Here is a 22,077-nt window from a genome sequence, read left to right on the forward strand (position 1 = left end):
AAGGATTTTTAAAAGGAAACAAGAAATGAGCATCAACTCAATGTTTAATAAATAAAGAATTACAACAATGGACTTAGAAATAATTTGTTGTCAATTAGGTACTTAAGCTAACAGTCACCATATTATCAATATATGTGGCAATATAATCATCTTTATCTATCACAAGCTCAGCGTTGTTTGTTATGAAACTGTTTATAATCACCATAGAACGATCGGTTACAAACAATTTATAAACTTTCATTGTAATCTTTGCTACCTTGAGTGATACACACATAAATAAAGACATCATCAACACTACAATAAATATAGTTTTATTATACTGTTAACTCTATAGAGATAAAAACAACCATTTCAGTTGTTCGTTCCCATCTTTTTTATAAAGCGTCAACACCAGTTCAGTATACGTCCCCACTGAGGAGCTTTGAGCCTACCCTTATTTAGAGGTATAAAGCATATTGAATCTTATTTAGTGACTGCTGTTCCATTTTGGTTTTGACACTTGTGCGTATCTTTTAGAATAAATGCACCTAAAATTTTATTAAACCATTCATATTTCATGAAACCCCTTATATTATTTAACATCTTTTTGTTTAATAAATAAATTAAATAAAGTAAAATTTTGGTTCTTACGTAGTTTTCTTTAAAACATAATATTTATGTTTCATAAATTAAAAGTTAAGAATAATTAATACAAAACGTACACCGTTAAATCTAAACATTGGCTACTAGCATAATTGCAATCATTCCTTCATTTTGTTAGTAATTTCTGCGAGTTTTCTGTCTTCTTCTGGCATGTCTGCGTCTTCCCAGCCCCACACCGGATTTTCTGGATGATGGTGTTCGTCTTCGATATTCTTAGTCTCTTTGCTATAAGGATGTGATCCGTCGCCAGTTCTTGTTACTCTTTTCCTGATCATATCAGCTGAAACGGTCTTCAAATCGTAAGCTAAACCTGTAAAACATAAGATTATAAACATCTAGTTCGCGATAAATAAAACTAAAATGTAACTAGAGACTGACAAAAAAAGCTTCCAAAGATGCAACGTTTTACATCTACTTAATTCCTTGGTATTTAATGAGAGTGATTTTACCTTTCTATTTTCAATTACAACTTTGCTATTACGTCTATAAGGCGCAAGCAATTCTGTAGTTTCTTGTAAACGGGTAGAAAGTTAAGAAAGTTATATTGACAATAATTATGACAAGCCATTTTTACATATTTTTCATTTGTTTACCGGATGTTACAATATATTATTTCACCTAGCATCTATTTGAATTACTAAAATTATGAAAATCTTTTAACATTACCGTATTTTGCCGCCCAGTCAATCAGGGCTGTAGAAAAATTTGTACTGTAGTGACCCAATTCCGCCGCCTTGTAGTCCCACGGGAACACGTGATGGTAGTTGTGCCATCCTTCCCCGAAGGCGCAGATAGCAACTGTTTTATTATCCGTAGCGCCTATATATCTGAAATAGCAAATTTTGTTTATATCTACGATATTATTAGAGTAGGGGTTTTTCAACCTGATTATAAAATTTTAACATAGAATTACTATAATGTGCTCCGTTTCCTCATATTTTCTATTACATTTAAGATTTGTGCAACGTACGAGCATCAAGAAGATTAATCAACCTTCAGTAACGGCATGTTAAATGATCTTCATGGAATGCACTTTACGACGTCCCAGTACAACTAGTACAACCAACAACGGTACTTTTATTGAAACGCCTCTTGACAATCGAAATTGTTACGTTCAAGCACGTTTTGTGAGCCACTAAACTTTAAACAATAACACATATTCTCTGTGCTCAAATTTATTGTAATTGCAATTTCACGATAATTTGTTTTTTTTTACTTGTGGAAAAAAATGGGACAAAGAACTCAATCAATATTTTGTAAGGAGCGTAACTAGTATTAAGTACCCCGATTATAAATAGACACTTTAATTATAGGTTTATCGATGTACCAACATTGCGACAGTAGAGAGCTCTGTGAAATATATTGTAAATTCTTTTTCTGGACTGGAGGGTATAATTAAAATTTTCTTAGCAATTACTTATAAATTACATTCCATTTCACTGACATATACTTTCACTGACAGTTAAACCGTTACTGTTCGGCAAAACTATCTGACTGAGTTGGTATAAGTGAAAGTAAAAACAATAGTTCATTAGTGCCCCCCTGTTAATATCATCAAAAAAGTTGTCGCTAGATCCTTGACGAACTGTTTCTGTCTTGTCATGTGTTGTCTTGAGTGGCATTTTATAATGATAAAGATAATTTTCTATGATCATAGTTTATTTTGGAAAATTCGAATATGCGCTGCTATCGCGGTTAAGTCTGTAATAATATAAAACCTACTTGAACATAGAAAATGATATGAAAGAAAATGGGCATGACAGCTACATTACAAATAGATTTTTTTGATGTTGGCTATGGGGCGCTAGTAACCTATCATAATTTAGTTTGACCACAGATTCAGATAGCCTTGTCGGTCTATAATTGCCATAACAACGCTTCTTTTAACGGGCTTGATAAGTTTGTGACACTATAATTACTGTTAATAACAATAACGGCGGCTTACTTGTCATACGGGCGGTTGCCCCAGATGTGCGCAGCGGAGTTGACGAGCCAGGTGAAGTGCAGCGACAGCGTGTACCGGAACATGGAGGCAACGTACCACGAGTGCCAAGGATTCTCGCCCCACAGCGCCACCGGCACCCACGCCGGCAGAATGAAGCAAAGCAGCGGCATCACTACCAGATAAGTTCTGAAACATTTTTTTATTTACATTCAATCTAACGTTACATATGCTATGCTAGACTATTAGTTGACTAACGACATCTTCATCTTTAAATTTTCCATTTAATGCAACATAATGCTCGTATTTTCAAAGGAATAGAAGATTTCTATTTGTCATGGACGTGGTAGATTTTTAACTTCTTCTGTGTCCGTATAAAGTGTCTAAATATTCTCTCGTCTTTATTTATTCAAACCTGATAGTTATCAGTCAGTGGCGACCTTCGCTAAGAATTGACGCTTAATTACGTATGTCACATAATTAACCTTATTTTCTACCGACTAAAGGTTAAAATAAAGTAAAAAACATACTTCTTTTGAAACATAACAATTGGATCTTTCTCCAGATCAGACATGTCGACAGTGGCGCCCTTCTCGAAGACATCCTTGTGTTTCCGCACCATTAGCCAGCCTATGTGCGAGAAGAAGAAGCCGCGCCGCGCGTTGTGAGGATCGGCGTCTGTCTCAGTAAACTTGTGATGAACCCTGTAAATTAAAACAGTAAATAACAAACCTTGTGTGGTAGGGGAACTACCGAAATACACTTATTCCAAAGCAATTTATTCTCTCAATCATTTACAAAGATAACAATATTTTTGTACAGATGTACCTTTCTTCTAAAATTTATTTTTTAATTGGTAGCTTTATAAAAAAATCCGAATTTATTCTATGACTTCGTATTTAACAGTGTCTCACGCAAGTTATAAAAATCTCATTTACCATATTTCGTCTCAAAAGAAGAAAAATAGAAAGATCGAATTTAATAGTAAATATAAATTTATAAATATATAAATTTCAAGGTCTAAAACAAGCTATTTTATTTTATCTATAAAAACATGCAACTAGTTATTTATTTTCTACCATTCTCAGTCGTCTTTTCCTCGATGTAGATTTGTAATTAGGTCAACGACTATGTTATGTACACTAATTGAAATATATTTTAGCTTACTAATTAAGATGAAACCTACACACTATGTGTAATTGTCTGTAACATATTTTGCTGATAATCCTAAATAAACTAATAAACACACAAATTTTAAATTAAAATGTAAAATTTTATGAAAGAAGTGCGATACAAATTTTCACAAGTCACGTGATTTTAAAGCATAGATGATTCGTAACATCTGGTTTTAATCAAGAGTTTTTTTAACGACCGCACATAAACTACTATTTTCATTTTCGCAATAAAATAAAGAGTTTTTAATATTATGCTAGGAGCTGCTGATGTAAATATCATTAACACTTAAATAAATTACATTAAAAATTAATATATTCCCCTAGTGTTAAATAAAACTTTATTCTTTCGAAGGGTACCGCACGACAGAAGCATACGAAAATTACAATAAGTGGAGCCCCAGAGTAAGATCAACGAAACTTTTATTCGCAGTAATAGAAATCCTTAAACTTCATAAAGATAACGTATGTCAATAACTGCAGCTAGTGTCTTCTATAAAGTTCTAGACTATATTTAATACCTGTGATCCCGCACCCATTCATAAATGTGATTCTGGAAGGCCATGGTTTGCATGACCGCCAGGAACAGTCTGAGAGGCCATCGCGCTTTGTACGCGTTGTGGGCCCACAGCCTGTGTGCGCCAGCCGTCACACCCATAGCTGACAGCACGCCGAAAAACAAAGCTGGAATATTAAGCGATAAATCAACAATTTCATATTTTCCTTTCTATTTAGTATTCGTTCAAGTTCAAAGACTTATTTTTAACATTTTCAAAGGCTTACACACGTAGAATGAAAATAACAAATCTACTCGTTTCATTATTGAAATAAATTGAAAGCAGCACTACGAATGCCCCTATCAATAATAATTCATTTTCGTATTTGCTTTGTTGCAAAAATGAAATACGAAAAAAGCTTATCACGAGCCGTCTACGATTCGATTCGCATCAATCGAGACTATTCCTTCGTTCAAATTGTTTGCAGCTGTTTGTCAATAGGAGGTGATAATTATTTTGTACCGCAATATCACTGATTCCATATTTTTCCCAATAAATGCAAACATAGCGGCTGACGAATGTTGCATTAGATATCAGTAGCCAACTCACCGAATAATAACGTTAGTATCTTCGATTTCAAGGTCAGTATGAGGTAAATGCCGTACAATGAGGCGACGTGCAAATAAATGAAAGCCAAGACGTTTCTCCATACTATTTGCCATCTGAAAATAAACAAGTACTTAGTACAGACGCAAGATTAGTAACATTTTCGTACTCGTCGTCGAGTCGGCCTAATGTTTACTTAAACTTTTTCGTAAGTGTTTACTAATAATTAAGTATGTTATTTAACTGTACTTATAGTACGTATCATTACATTCTTATCGGACTAAAACGTTAAATGAAACCAGACATTTTCAAAAACAAATCGGAACACGAAACTGCCTAAGACTTCAAATGACAGGATTGTCATTAAGTTTGATCGTCTTGAGAATAGGTTTCAGCAAAGACTGTTCCATCGTTTATATTTCCTGTAATAAATATGTATTTCTAAGGAAACATGTAATTAGACTACTTACTCATAATCCCTTCTTTTGGTGTATTGCACCTTGTCATTGACCATCCTCTTCATTTGCGTTATGTTATCCGCACCTTGATATGGTGGCATTTTTCATATGTTGAATATCTTCAACTGTAAAGATAAAAAATAAACTCAAACATGTCAATCACGAAGACGTTGCTATGACAGTTTTATGTTTTATTTTCTTAATGCGGAAAAAGTATTGTTTAATTGCATTAGAAAAAAAAAATCCAACAGAGACATAACTGCACATTAAAAATATATCAGGAAGATGCTTAATATCATAGAAATATTAATTTCTATTGGAAATACAACTAATTGTCTTTGAGATGTGCGATGTCTTATAGGCAAATGTTAGTTATAAAATGTTCAGTGGTTTGTCCTACTTTGTAGATTCATTTTCGTCTTTGCCCGATTGACGGGAGGGTAATGTTTTTTGCGGGTAAATGAATGTTCCATTGTGCTCTCCTGTAGCCTGAGTCATTGGTGCAATTTTGAAGTTTGAAATTTTATTCTATTCGCATTCTTTTTCAACTACCACAGAAATAGAATGAGTCAGTATTTTTTTATTTTTAAATATCTATTATTAAATAACTCTTCAAGCCTGTGTGAAATGTTTATTTGAATAAAAAATATACTTTGTAACGAATTCACATGCAAGAAAACCTAATATTTGATATTATTCACGACCTGCCTTGAAATTCAGAGCAACACTAGGCACGAACAGTAAGCAATAGATAAAATTGACTTTTGCATAATAATATTTATATTTCTTGTGGAAGAAATGTGCTAACAATATTTCCCCCCTAAGCTACAAAGTTTAGTTTGTAAACTGACGCTATATTTTACATTAATTTACAAATATTTTTAAAGGTAACGTAATCTATTTTTAACATGAAAATGTGACTTTAAAAACATTTTTGAATAATAGTAGCACTCGGAAGCGTAGAACTTTTCAAGGAAAAAGATGCGGTAACGAAGAATGTTGATATGTTTATAAAAATGTTTCGTGTGTGTGTATGTGTGATATGTGAGATGTAATTTGATAAGTACATAATAACAAGTATTCAAAGTAATGCATATGTATATGTATTGGAATAATACTTTCATGTAAATGATGATTAATTGAAGCAGAAAGATCTTTAAGCCAGTGAGTATTAACGCGTACGAGAGGTCAACTGACTTTGACGATAAAACGCGCAAAATTGAAATCTCTAAGTTATTCATCATACAGTAATTCACTGTCACGGATGTATTTTCACTTTCCTTAAAGAGTCGTTGTTAGCTTCGCAACTATACAGTTTTAGTTGTCAGAAATGTAGAATATTGTTACTGTTTACAATGACACAAATCCTATTGCAAAACTTTCATTTATTTCTCAGTCAAAAGTAAATCGACACTAAAAAATGATTCGCCAATTCTGCGTACTCAGAAATTATAGTTAGGTATAAAATGCACACTTTTATTTTATTCGAACGTTTTTTTTTTACGCTGTATCAAATTTTGTAGTCAGTAGTTAATGGATGACTAGTGAATATTTTGCAATAGTGATTTTAAATTTCAATATTTTTATTAATAAAAAAATTAAATCATATCATACAACATGGATATGAAATTTTCTAGAAATTTTAAAGTGATAATCGTTATTCAACACTATATAATTATATGCGTTATACAAATAAAACTTAATAGTAGGCAATGATTAATGGCCAGAAAGGTATCGGGAAAGTTTCCACTGGGTATAAAAGTAATCTCTTATATATGTACTAGACGGTTACAGGCGCTGTGTAGAAAGTATCGTTTCGATCCGCTGCTATTGTTGTGTTCATGAATATCATATTATGGTGTTTTGACGAGCGAAATTATTAAACATTATCGTGGAATTCTACTGCCGTATCAATTGTAGTCTTTGTTTTTTTTGTAAAAACAATGAAAACTATGATAATATGCGTGGAAAGTCACAGTTACGATCTTTGTCTGCATGTTTAACACCTACATGCTAAAAAGCTTTTTAACTCAACAGTCGAACTATTTAGGCAAAACTTTAACCGTTCAATTGACAGTTAATACTGAACGTCTGTAGTAGACTTTATTTATGTACGAAAAAGAAGTTGGATTAAAACAAACACATAAATTACAAAGGGACTTTATTTACATCGTAATCGTATTTTAATATTTATAATTTTGTCCATAGTTTACGTTAGCTTATATAATTTTAATCAAATTTTTCAACAATTAAGTACTTATCGATTGGCCTTTACTTACTAACCTTGAGATAACCTATTACATCTCTTTGCCATTGTTAGTACTCTAGCAATTTCTCGTTTCAATAACCTTGTTGCAAAATAAATTAAACCTAGTTACATTCCTAAGAATAGATATTTATGTAAAATGAGAGTAAATTAATTTAAGGCTGAAAACAAAATGTAGAAAGAAGTAATAGCGCTTTTCTCAAAAAATAAAACCTTTAAAACGTTGGATTAGAAATGTTCAAAGATTAAATCTAAATAATAAATTAAAAGCGCGAATCATTTTTATATGGAGGGTTCACCAATGCATTCATTCTCCGAAGATATAATGAACAAATCGGATACAACAAAAGAGCCATCTGACCTAATCATAATAAAATGTTAATCGGGCTTAATTAACAAAGTCTGGAAAAATTAATTTGGTTTTATTTGTTCAACTTTACAGCATTTTATATTAGAAATGTTATTGTGCAGTCATGCAAATACTAATTTGAAATAGAAAGGCATGTTTACATCAGTCGACATCTGGTGTTGTTGATCGAAGAAGCTATTATTATTATCGCGGCAGTACATGTACGTTGATGTAATGGCCCATTCGAAAGCACCTTATCTAGCGCAGTGATCGTCTGGCGAACATAATACTGCTCACTTATCCTACAATTTCCCTCCGTAACCTTGACTTTGAATATACGAATAATTTACTTATTATTGAGACCATGTTTAAAGTTTTTTGAAGCTAAAGTTATGTATTCACAGCGATACAATTACTAACGAACATTATCAACACAAAAAGAAAGTAGTGAATTCTGTAAGATATTGTGGAGGCCTTTCAACTTTGTATTGATACACACCCATAAAGATTAAATTAATATCTTTTTTTTTATAATATACGGTGACCATCGCACACCGAAACTAAAATAAAGAAGACGTTTCCCTTACCTATGCGTCTCTCCCCAATTCACTTTTTCGTCAATTATGCCTGAGGAGTGTGCAACGTTAGTTACAACCCTGTCTCTTTGCATGAAAGCTGTCATTGATAGCAATGGCGACACAACTAAGTGGTAGACTAATACTTTTGCGTTATGTTTTTTATAATATTTTTATGTTATGTAAAGTCATAAAATAATTTTATTTATGCTAAAATAAAATTTAAAATGTTCCTGAAATGTTGGTTTACATTTTATTAAACGTTCTTAATCCGTTTACCAATATTTACTTTTTATATTTTACGCTTTGCACTACTTTACATACTAGATGAACTATTTTACATCTGGCCTCGTATATTCGTGATATTAACTATTAACGTTAATCAATAAATAAATATTATAAAATGACCAAAATTGGAACTGAGCTTGCATAGTTCCTTTAATTTATAATAATAAAAAATGTTTTTTTTTTCTGTTGCATATATACCACACAGCTTATTTATTAAAAAAATATCACAGTAATTGATATAATTAAGTTGATTTTAAGTTATACGAAAGTTACTACCATGATAATTTTACCTCCGTGATGCCACAGCACGTGTTGAATCATTAAATTTCATATATTCATTTTAAGCGACGTATCTCCACTGTTTGTTCTCTGGATTTAATTACGATAATGATTTATCTAAAGCTTTGTAGTTGCATAAAGTTTTAAAATATATGGGACAAAATAAAAGTAATACAAACAAATCAATTAGTGCGAAGTCATCTTTAACATCAAACTTTCACTAAACAGCTTGTACACTGCGAAGTGCGTAAAAACGGAACTTATTCATAGTGTCACTTATGAAAGCAATCAGTAGTCGCAACACCGTTAATATTTTTCCTACGACAGTCGTCTTATGTAGAGCGTTTTCCCAACGAACATATAGTAAACGGTAAAATTTTGAAAAATTTCTCTGCACGTTATGTTATTTTAATGGGCAAACGAGCACGCGACTGACCTGATGATAAATGAGCTGATGATCAGTGGGATTATCTTGTCACACATTTTGTAAGAAAGTAACAATAACTATTTACATAGTTAGGGAAAAACCCCACTGACAGACATTAGCCGGTGTGTTATTTTTTAAGGAAATTCAGAAGTATTCTATTGCAGGTAGTAGTTTTCTAGTATTGTTTTGTTAGTTATTGAAACAGGGGAATAAAATAAAATGTCCAGTTATGCATGCTTAAGAAAGAAGTATATTTCACAATATACTTATAGAACTTTGTTGTATTTATACTTAAAATACTTCGTTGTACATAAACTTTGTATGTCATTGAGTCGTAAGTGTATGTCAACTTTCCCCCACAACTTTTGTTTTCGTTGAATTTGCACGCCGGTGGTTATTCATCTTCTGAAATAAATATAAATAAAAGGTACGGAACCTGTTTCTTGACCCCGAGACTGTGTAACATTGGTAAGTTTAGCGAAATCCAATGCCACTTTCACCGACGGCGTCGCAGTGTGAGCCCGCCACGACCGCTCGCCTACCCCCCCGAGCCTCAGTTTACAGAATGCGGTGTACTATTTAACATTAATGACGCCTGATATTACGAAAACATATTATTATACGAATAAAGAAAAGGATAAGATTAACAAAAATGTACATCACAATTGAAAAGCAATCTAGGCTCTCGTTAACCGCGAAACGGATAAGCGTTTTTATTACCTTTTTATTTAAGAGTGCATCGTCGATGCGATTTTATTTTTGTAGATGCAAAGTTTACACGAAGTCTGAGTTGGGTATCAAGCTGTATGTATAATAAGTCTCCTTTACGTCCGTGATTGTAATTCATATTCAAAGCTTTTTATTTTAAATTGCAAGATTAAAACTTTAAAAATGTAAAAATATACTTTCCATCATATTATCAAAGTAGTATTTACAGTTTTAAAATAGCACTATATTCTTAATTTTTAAACTTAGAACTTTGAAATTAAATCCAAGGAAACAGTAGGTTTCTTTTAAGTTACAACTTATTGTACGTTCATCATCATCATCATAATCAGCCCGATTTCGTCCATTGCTGAACTTAGGCCTCCCCCATCTATTGCCACAATGCCCGGTCCTGTGCCGCCCGCATACAGTGCACTCCCGCAACCTTGATCAGGTCATTGGTCCATCTTGCAGGAAGCCTACCCTCGCTGTGTCGACCTGTCCGTGGTCGCCACTCTAGGACTTTTCTGCCCCAACGGCCGTCCGTTCTGCGGGCAATGTGGCCCATCGCCACTTAAGGTTTGCAATTTGTACGTTACTAAGTTCAAAATACGAGTACAAAATGTACTAATTTGACTCTTAATTTAATTTTACCTAATGTTGCCTCCACTGGATGTTGTATAATTCCAGTACGTTTGGCAAACATAAAACGAGGTTTTTGGGTCGTTGCTGAGGAACATTAATCCCTTCTTCCTTCCCTTCCATATTCTTCTACTGAGATAGGCACTTTGTTAAGTTTACATACCCAAGATAACGAGACTTTAATATATACATTATTTTATTCAAGAATAAACAAGAAACCAACAAAAAGTAAAAAATAACATGAAAATAAATATTTTTATTTAAATTTCCAACAAATTATGGATAACAAAAAAACACTGGGAATGTTCCCTTGAATGATGAATTCATGAATTAATAACTTGCTCTTGACAGCGACTACGTCACGTAATTTAATAATATGAAATTTAATTCTTTTATTTTTTTTCCGGAAAATGTTTTGTAAGAAAATGATTTTTTCTTTTATCATTCTCCACTTAATTCGTTATTCTGTGGGTCATAGGAACAATCGGCACATACGATGGCTATAAAAAATTATCTAACAATTTTTCAGATTTGAATTTTTATTTGAATTCAATTTATCATGAACACAGCTAAATGAATAAATGGAATATATAAATCACTTAAAATCACATGTGTGTTTTCTTTCGAAAGTTTATTATCAAAGGTAAGTAATAAAAGAAAAAGTTACTCTCGACTTAACTTTAACTAGAGGAATGACATGACATTATTACACTGAGACTTTTAAGATCATCAATTGTATTATTAGAAAGTTACCATATATGTTTTGTAAGCACCTGTGTTCTACTTCTTACCAAAAATATTCTATGTAGCAGTCATGGTACTATGTTCGTGAGTATCCCATGTCGAAACAATTCTGGTCATCCCTTTTATACTCGAAAAAAAAGTACAACAAAATATTTGAAAAAATGTACTATCAATAAAAAACCCCCGCTTGTATTTTATCACTGTTTAGAGCATTCTTTATAAAGTAACTCTTTTGACAAAATTATTGTTTGAAATAATACGAAGACGGTTAATGACGTCACTCGCATTTATTTAAACGATGAGATGACAAGACCCTGTCTTTTAATGCTTTCAAGGCCTTAGGGATTTATAGATCTTCAAACGGTTGTACGGCGTGTTACTGTATAGAAATTATAAGGAAAATCTTATTAAGTTATCATTACTTTTGTAGTACAAGGTAACAACTAAGAAAAATGCTCATTAGGTCTTCTGTGATTACCGCTGCCTGACTTATACAGTAAAAGCACAATTAAATAATATAGTAAAATTAAAATAACAACATTACGAATGGAAGACCTGAATTTATGTATGAAAACTTAACTATGGAAAAGAACGAGTGAGAGAATATTAAGAAAGTATCACCTGTAGCCATTTTTCTACTTCATATATGTTCTTGGGTTGAAAGGGTCCATCGAAAGGTTGCTAATGTTGGTATTATAATTGTGAAATGAAACTGACAAGAGAACAAAACTTAATTTCATACGTATCATAAGATCGGATGCGGCTTTTCTAATATTGCTTAGTACAAATTGTTATAAGATTTTAATTTTTTGTACCGCACTAAACGTTATCTTTATCAAAGGTAACAAATTAAATCAAAATTTAATTAACTATTATTGAATTTTGATGAGCGTCGTGTCGATGGATTGTGTCGCTATCAAATCATTAAATGCTATGAAATCAAAACAAATCGACTAGTGAAAGAGGAGTGAGCCAAGCGGACGCATCGTATGTCACGTAGCATTATTTTGAAATAGAATGTGCATTTGTTGGTTGTAGCAACAAAAACATTTAATATTGTTAACGACATATTTTCGCAGTAACAAACAGACAGTTCTGGAAAATGTTATCGTTTTCTGTCTAATGCTATTCAATTAATATCTCGGCAAATTAAAACTTATAGCAATTGCAAAAAAAAACATTTTTGTTAAACTTTTTTTTGCATGCATTACTTTTCACCTAAAATATGATGTAAATATTTAACTTTAGGAGACAACGATAATTATAAATACAAACGAGCACCTAAACTACATACACACTTTTATAACTAGCCGACTACTTTAGTTTCTATAAACCAGTAAATAGTTTTTCAAATGTAAAATTGTATGAATAGTTGAATCGTTTAAGATTTACCTTTGTTTTCGTATATTTTATAGGTCTCTCGTCCTAGAAACGCAAGTCGTAAAACTCCGCACAAAGACGTCGGTTTAAATGCGCACTGTGCAGTATTAAGCAATGTTCGACTGTTTTTCACTATAAACACAACTATATTTATTATTTATAATATTAGTAAGGATTATTTTAATTTTACTAAATTGGTTCTGAGAAATTTCAGTTGTATGTAGAATTCATCTAGGTTTTCGAATGTTACAAATAATAATTACCAGTTTTTTTTTTTTCGGATTTGTGAACCATAAAGTTGTTAAATTACAAACTCATGCAAAACTAGTAGTAGGAGTAGTAGTACAAATACAGTTAATATTACAAAATCATAAAAATCAAATGCTGGCCATTCGTGAGAAAATTGTTACTAAATAAACATTCAAAGAAGAAAAAACGTGCAATCAATAAGACTGAGTATAAGAAAAAATTAGGTAATTAATTACAGAGGAAACAAAGACTACACGCACATTCATAATTTTTGTGTTGTTTTCCACTAACTTTAGTAGTCATTGTTTCTACAAATTTGCATTTTGTTGAGATGTAGAGATTATTGGCAGATATTTTAACATGTCTTAGAGATTTTTCGATATTTTGCATAATTAAACCATCAATTATTTAACTTTACGAAAAAAGACGTTTACTAATACAGAAACGGTTTTTCATTAAATCTTTTTTTTCTCTCTTTATTTTTATAGGGACTTTGGTTCATATGAACATGTCAGTCCCATAGAAAACAACAACAAAAAAAGAGCAAATAATGATAACAAGAGAAAGTATTTACAATTTTATAAGGCCTTCAACACCATGCTGCGGACTCCGTCTTCTAGGTCCGACAATGGTTGGGCCAAAGCACACAGAAGTTCTTATTAAATCTTATGAAAACAGGTTTAATTTAAAACCTTTCATTGCTTAAGATTAACACAATTTGTCGATTAACCTAAATTATATGAACTAAGAAAACAAAGTTAATTTTGACAATGCTAACTATCATATTAACTACGACAATATCAGCATTTTTAATAATTATGCATTAATATGCATGAAAAGCATTAAGCAGTGTGCCAAAGTTTCGCTAAAATCTGCACAGTCGCAAGAAACGCATGGGTGATCATGGACAATCTTTTAAATAAAAAATGGATTTAAATAAAATAATCACAGAAAGGAAACGCTTATTTTTTACAAAACAAATAACTAAAGACAAAACAAAACGAAGATAAACAGGCAAACGTGAAACGAGATAACGGAGTGGATGTATACACAAACTTTGAAACTTGCGTCCTTCCGTTGTCGACCACAAAGCATAGGTACGTTTTGTGAACATACTCGTATATGTATCGAAAACCCTCTCGATCGTTCTACGTCTTGGGTGCTTTCTTATCAGAATATATGTTATCGAAATTATGTTGCCTGCAAAATACCATCATTTGGAATTATTTGACGATACTTTAAAATTAACTTTTCTATAAAATTATTAATATTAGTATTATATTTTTAGTATTAGTATATATATATATATTATTAGTAATAAAAGAAATAATCTCAATGACTTTTACTCTAAATTTGTAGATGATAGTGATTGTCGTCCTCCTAGCACTTACGTTTATATTGTTGAAATCTTACAAAGTAAGATATCGGCGTCAGATTCAGAGAAATTGACGTAATAATTTCAGAAACGTGTTTCACTCGCGACTATACGTCCGTACCGAATTAAAAAAACCATAGTAAATAGCCTATGTATTCTTCCATACTATGTTCTACATATGTACCAAATTTCAATAAGATCCATTCAGCCGATCCGAAGATTTTTTTTTACATAAAAAATAACTTTTTTATTAACTAATCATACATAAAATGAAACAATGATGTAGGCAAATTTGATACATATACAATTAATCAGCTGCCTCCGTACTAGTATAAAACTGTATTACGGCAGGGCAAATAATTTTTCCTTTAAACAAAAATCCATCCAAACATCTAATTTATATATTCGCATTTATAATATTAGTAGTAGTACAAATTTTCACAATATCTGATTGCTTCGGTGGACTACGAGTATCTCCGGGTGTAAAGGGCCCGCATCCAATTGATCAATCACGCGTAGTTCTTTTCCTTGGTCTTTTTATCTACGATGAAAAATCATCAACAAGACAAAATTACTTTGCCAGTTACGATACTACAAGTAAAATAAACTTCATAAAGTCTCATTCTTTTTTACACAAACAATATTTTACACAAAGTGAACGCAGTTTTATTTTGATTAAATCCTGATATTTTTCGTTGATGCGAAGTAATTGAAGCTCACTATAGGTCCTCACTGAGCCTACCCGAAGTTATTGGTGACTAGGCCATAATCAACCACGCTGGCCAAGTGCGGGTTGGTTGACTTTACACATATCTTTGAATTTATTTTCAAAAATGTGAAGGTTGCATCACGATATATTCTTTAGGTTAAATAAATGACATATGTAAAATAATTATGTAAATACGCTCATTAAAACTACATATGAAGAAGACAAAAATAGTAGATAGTACTTAGTACACTTAGTACAAAAAACGACAAACTTGCTCAATCTCGAACACGTACGAAAAAGTGTACCATGTAAGTGTCAAGACAAAATACTCGAAGCCAACCAAAAGGCATCATTAAAAGAATGCAAGCACTTTTTTAAACAGTAGCAGCAATAATTCTTTTTTATAAGTACTCTTATAGAAGAGACTATAGAGTCCGCAGATACGATGCAACGATTTGAAGGAAAATAAATCTACTAAAATATATCCTCTAATCGATAATACTGATTTTAAATTAATATTTATGGAATAATATTTCAAATTGCACAGCGTTAATTAATAATAAATTATTACACTGCTTCAATCCAAATATGTATTAAAATAAACAAAAAGAATGTTACGTTGATGACTATAATCAAATAACTATAATATATAGTCTATTAGTATATCGTTCATAACATCCATTGCGCTTTCTTACTGCGTACCGACATTACCAGTAGGTCATACAAATTAGTCAGAAAATACAACCGCACATCTCCTTTCGTTCACCATCTCATCAAGTAACAAAGGAAAGAAACTCTACTATAAATGATTATATTACCATTATATTATACATAATTTCTTAAAAAATGCATTGTATCTTAAAAAAAATTAACCTCGATGAGCAGATTTCTAAACTATTTAAAATATAATTTATTCATAGGAAAATTATAATAAAATGATAATACTCGTTATCAAATTTATAAATCTACAGTCTTTTTAGGTAACGGAAAATCCTGAAAAATAATGTTTATACTTCTAAACAATCTATTAACATTCACTTCTAACTTCTAGCATTGTTAATAATTTATATAAGTTTTTAATTATAATAAGATGCTTACCAATAAATAGCACGTACACTAAAAAAGAAGAGCACACACTAATGCACTGAATGTAAACTGCAACACATGTATAAGGTCCTTTATATCGTTAACGTACGTAGCAGCGGCCGCGAGAGGAGGCTTTGCGCGCCGCAATCTTCTGCCCCTTACTTATAGCCTCACGAGCAAGCTGTAACACTTTCCCCACCCATTCATCTCCTCATGCGCTTCTTTCAATTTCACTTTGGCATTCAAAATTATCTTTTGTCGATCCATGACACTGTCAACGGTGCTAATAAAAATATTCTTCATTGTTGACCTTAATAACTAACTAATTGGGCAATGTTACGTAATGTATTGGTCCATATTTGTTAATGCTATCTGAAATGTTTAATGGGATGTCCCAGGAAGACTTTTCACGATTTGATTAGTGATATACTAAAGAAAGGCAATAATGTAAGGAGTATAAATCTTAACAAACGTATATATATGCATGTTAAAGGTTGAATATTTTAATCGTTATCCGTACGTATAGTTAAACAAACATTAATGCCGACTCCTCAATATGGACCTTTGTGTTTATCATTCCTTTTATAAATTACAAGTCGTTCCCGTGCGGCTTCATCCACATGAAATTCTATTCATTTTTATTACCCAGAAAAACTTTGCTTTATTTTAAATATTTCTTAAAACTTTCAATTGCGAATGTCAAAAATTCAAATGCTTAAATGACAACGAAGGACTTCGCAATTGACTGAAAATTACCGTTACCATGGCAACCATCGACCTTTATTGCTATTGGCTTGCATTTGTTATCCATTTCGCGCAAAGTTTTTTTTTTTAATTTACCCACTCCTAAGTTTAACGCTGTGAAACTATATGTACAGCCTAAAGCGTATTGTAAATATAGGACTTTTTATGTGTATTTTACCAAAAGAATTATTTTAAAATATTGATACGATCCTGCGTTATAAAGAAATGTGTGATTACGCTTTAATTTAACAATATAGATTGTCTGCTTAAAGATTATAACTAATATAAGATCAAAATGGAAAAGAAGTGAAAGCATTGTGTCAATCCTTTATTAACAACAATACGTTAATAACTTCAAGGAACCTACATCCCAATTTGTGAATATCATTATGGTCGTATTGTCTATTCTTTATTTAGCACCTACGTAAGTTACATTTTCTGATTCTTAATTTAAAATATTACTAATCACGAATACTTCATGGGGAACGTATCGAATCGACCTACTTGTTGCCGAATTCTGCTGCTTTCTGGCGAGAAAATATTCAGTATCAAGATTTTACATATACAGAGATGTACATGCTACTAATATCATAAATGCGAATGTTTAAATGGATGGATGTTTGTTTGAAGATATCTCCGGAACGGTTCAACGGATCTCGATGAAATTTCACACAGTTTACTAAGTTCTTTTTTTTTTCATTCCCACGAACGGAGTCGCGGGCTACAGCAAGTATAATATATAGTTTATTATTCGTAACTATTATGTGAATTAAAGCTTTGTATTGGATCTAAAATTGTATTGTTCAAATTTTTATACCAACGAAAAATATCCCACGCTAATGTTCCATTTTTTAAATTTACATATTTAAAAATAAATAACATTGTTTTCGACCATTAATTAAGCGGAAACATTAAGGCTTACAAAACTTTATGCGCCGAATTATTTTTTTTTACAGCATAATACGTTGTATTCCTTTTCCTGTTAGATACATACATACGACTGTACAAACACTTTACATAAAATACCTACTCTATTTATAATTCACGGAACGATACCTCGATTACCATAAAGAACAAAATATTTTTACATTATTTACGATGGGTAATCACTGTTGAATCTCTCGAACAAACACGTAATTGTCATAATAAGACTTTCATAACACATTTTTTTTGAGTTAACAATATTGTATGAGATTTTCAACTTTGAAACTCACACAGTGTAAAAGTTAAAACTTACTAATGGGCGCCCGCGACTCCGCCAGCACAGAATAATTTAAAATAGTAGCCCAAGTTATTACCACACACATCAGCTACCTTCCAGGCAAATTCCCTGGAACAAACGCTGATTGTAGAAAGACAGACAAACAGACGAATTTCAAACATTGTATTTTCGTTTTAATTGAAGCAAATACATAATATATAAATATGCGAAATATAAATATGCATGCAAATACATACACCCTGTGCAAAAAATATTGTTGTGGGACATTCTTTAAAAACAAAACAGAGAAAAACAGTATTCAGGACATGTTTATGTTCTAAATAACTACTTTAAACTAAAGCGCCAAAGCCATGTATAATTTTCGTAGTTATAATTTTGCCGGAAGCCGTCTTATTTGTGTTGCCAAGATAATATTCACAAAGTCGAGTTCAAGTTTATATAATCGGAACAAATATTCCTTTCGACGAATTTTCCATTATACTGTGCCAGATAATACTAATTGTTTTTATGGTTATCTTTGGAATACCTACGAGAAACATATGGTAAATTAAACTAATTGTATTAATGATAGCAACCAGATAATAGCAACCGATTTAGCCGAGGTTCTGCCCTCTCGGGCACCCTTGAATCGGAATACTAAACGCATAATGAGTGACAGCCCAAGCCAAGGTCCCCTCTCGGGGGCCCTTGGGCCCAATCACTCCATGGAGCACCCTCCGAAGCGATCAAAGAGCTCGGGGGCCTTCAAATCCAGTAATTATAACGAAGTAACAGCCCCAGCCGAGCCGAGGCCACCTCAAGCCCGGTGAAGCTGTAAATGCCTCTTCAAGGCAAATAGTGACTCCCCAGTCACAAAAAAAAAAATGAACTAATCCTGTGTTTTTTCAAGGTTAAGGAAAATCAGATACTTCTTTATTATGACACATACATAGTATAGAATGAAAGAAAAACATAACTCCAAATGAAAAGATGATGTGTTAAAAATTATAGAATACTGTACAATGATAAAAGCAAAGATAATCCTGACTAAGGCAGTTTACCGATCTGGTTTGAAACATTATTTAAATCATTATTAATATAACAAAACACAATAATTAGTCAAATCATTATGTAGTTATAGTATTGAATATTACTGTGGGTTACAACTGCTGTAATACTGGTATTAGCACATAATGTCATCTCTCTTATACTCACTTAAAAAATACAGACAACATTATGTTTATTAACAAGTAGCAGTAGAATTTCAATGGAAGTCAATGTCACTCTTTGTTTTTTCTTAATAACAGTGTTTATGTATATTTAAATGGGTGACTGAGTGCCCGCTAAGCTAGGACTTATTTTTTCCTACTTACTGGCTTAGCTGGTACTCATTCTAAATAAGATTTAAGCGTTGTTGAGGAACAGAAGTGAAACCATAACACGGAACTAACTGCTACCTATCATTCTAGAGAATAAATAATACGTTTTTCATTTAGTGTTATCCCTGGCAAAATTATTGCTGTGGATTCTTTGTTACATTTATTTGCGGACACAAAAATGACAGGACATAATTAATGGCATTTCATTACATACTTTGCTCACATCATATCCGTTTTTGTTTTCAAGAGAATGGATGGGATGGCATTATAATTGTGATACAATTTGTTCAATACCAACAGCAGTGAACGCTTTTAATCTAGTGGTGTAGACACTGATTAGCAATTTATGAGCAGTAGGTTTCCGTTGTCTTGTCACCTTTTCCAAATATCATTTCTTCTATACTAGAATTCAAATAGCGTTGAGTTCGAGTATATAACTCTTGGAGCAAAAATGAGTATACGTTCTATTCCAATAACAAAATGATGCTGCGACTTAAAGTTGTTTACTGTATTACTACTTAGCTAAAAGATGTAGCAAATCAGCGCTCACACTATCGTTTTAAGTAAAGGCCATTTAACAACTTGATTATGTCGTATATAAATTTGTTTTTTTTTTTTCAGCTTATCTTGATAGCACTATCTGATCGTCACAAACAGCAACGATAAACCAAATTATAGAATGTTTTTCTATTCGCTCGACTGACATGATGAGCGTAATGTTTTTCTATGGTATATAAAGTATAGGGGATTTGCTGTTGTTATTCCATCTCTACAGCGATAAACAGTTTGCATATATTTCAAGATATTGATGTTTACCTACCTACGTGTCAGTACTATCAAACGGACAATCAGGCGGTCTCACGGTAATTTCAATGTATGCAGTGGTGATTGAGTTAAGATGCGTCTTGACTTAAGAAAATGGCATATTGGAGTTTAAGCGTGGTCTTATAATTTAAGACGCTCTTACATATTTAAGTGACGTTTCAGTAGTCGGACATTAGTGTTTTGTGAAGCACGTATAAAGAAAATTACCAACTGTATTATATTTATGACCAGCATTTTGGTAAGGGTTATCCCATTCCGACATTAAGAAGAAACAATTATTATGGGAGCTCATAAAATAATATATGATAGGTATTTGGACATTAATAACATGACACTAAATGCTTAGAGGAGGTAAGCATTTGACTTTTTCAGGGTATTGTACTTTCGCCTTATCAGGCGTAGAACGTAACTGTAAATTTAGCATTAATAATGAAAATAAATTTGTATATGTGAATAAATTTGTTTTATTCTGGAATCTTCGAAATGAAAAGTAGTTTGGTGGCAACCCTAAGTCGCGCTGCGTAGGCTGTCGTCGCGCCCCACCACGGCGCCGTCTCCTGCGCGATGACGCATCGTCGCCCATTAATTGACCACTCTGGATACATTTGACGATATAACATCACAGGAAAGTTTTCGAGACTCATTCATTGAATCCTTAATGTTATCATGTTTTTGATCTTCGTTTTATTAATTTGTACGCGTCACCTATATAAATAGTGAATTCGCTTTATATTTTTTCGTTTGAGCATCCCTCTCGGTATTAATTCGTAAAGAAATACGTAAAAAAATACAGCCTATGTTATTCGTTAGTAGAACAGTTGTTGGCGAAAGAATTTTGGAAATCTATTCAGTAGTTTTGTATTACCCAAATAATCTTCAAGATTATAAATTTAGATTTTTCAATTCAAAATAAGCTTTAGTTTATAAAATTTTACTGTTTCTAAGAATGAGAATTTTGACATGATTCCATAATTTAACAAGGCAAAAAAAAATCAAAAGACCTGTAAAAAGAGATACGTCATCCAGCGTTAAGGTTGAGCTCTTCATATTTACAATCCTAGATATTATTACGAATGTAATTTCCCCACTGTGCCATTCTTCACCGCCGACAATGGCGTGCAATTCGATTCTCAGTCAACTGATAAAAATTGAAACGTTCACAAACACTGACGCAACAAATAAAAGTGAAAAACCATAAGAATTAATCTCATTTATACTTTTACTACTAACATCGTGTAACTTTATATGTATATATCATAACTGGTGCTATATCACAAAAGTTATTTTCAAGGTCTCCTTTTTAACCTTTACCTAGTAACAACAACATAGCAACATTCGTCAATTATAATTCAGCTGACATTTTACAAAATCTTTTCCATTTAACCGCATACAACGTTATGGTACGATTAGGTGTCACTAATGTAGCTTTACAAAAAAAAATGTCTAAATATGTGGTGAAATCTTTCGGTAGATTGGTCGATTAATCTGTTGATATAACACCATAGAGCGCTTACTGTATGTTGTGTTGGCCCCGACC

General features: G+C 32.2%; 1 protein-coding gene across 1 annotated transcript; it reads right to left on the bottom strand.

Annotated features, from left to right (window-relative positions):
- Nucleotides 1-687: 687 nt before the first annotated feature.
- LOC106714125 (acyl-CoA Delta-9 desaturase) lies at nt 688-16,513 on the bottom strand. The gene is made up of 8 exons (XM_014507074.2): nt 16,404-16,513; nt 5,330-5,442; nt 4,863-4,975; nt 4,278-4,440; nt 3,115-3,288; nt 2,588-2,773; nt 1,309-1,469; nt 688-952 (listed from the first exon to the last, which is right to left on the bottom strand). The coding sequence occupies exons 2-8, from the start codon at nt 5,416-5,418 to the stop codon at nt 741-743; spliced, it is 1,098 nt and encodes a 365-aa protein (XP_014362560.2). The 5' UTR covers nt 5,419-5,442; nt 16,404-16,513; the 3' UTR covers nt 688-740.
- Nucleotides 16,514-22,077: the final 5,564 nt, after the last annotated feature.

The sequence above is a fragment of the Papilio machaon genome, chromosome 7, assembly GCF_912999745.1.
Source record: "Papilio machaon chromosome 7, ilPapMach1.1, whole genome shotgun sequence".
Taxonomy (NCBI): domain Eukaryota; kingdom Metazoa; phylum Arthropoda; class Insecta; order Lepidoptera; family Papilionidae; genus Papilio; species Papilio machaon.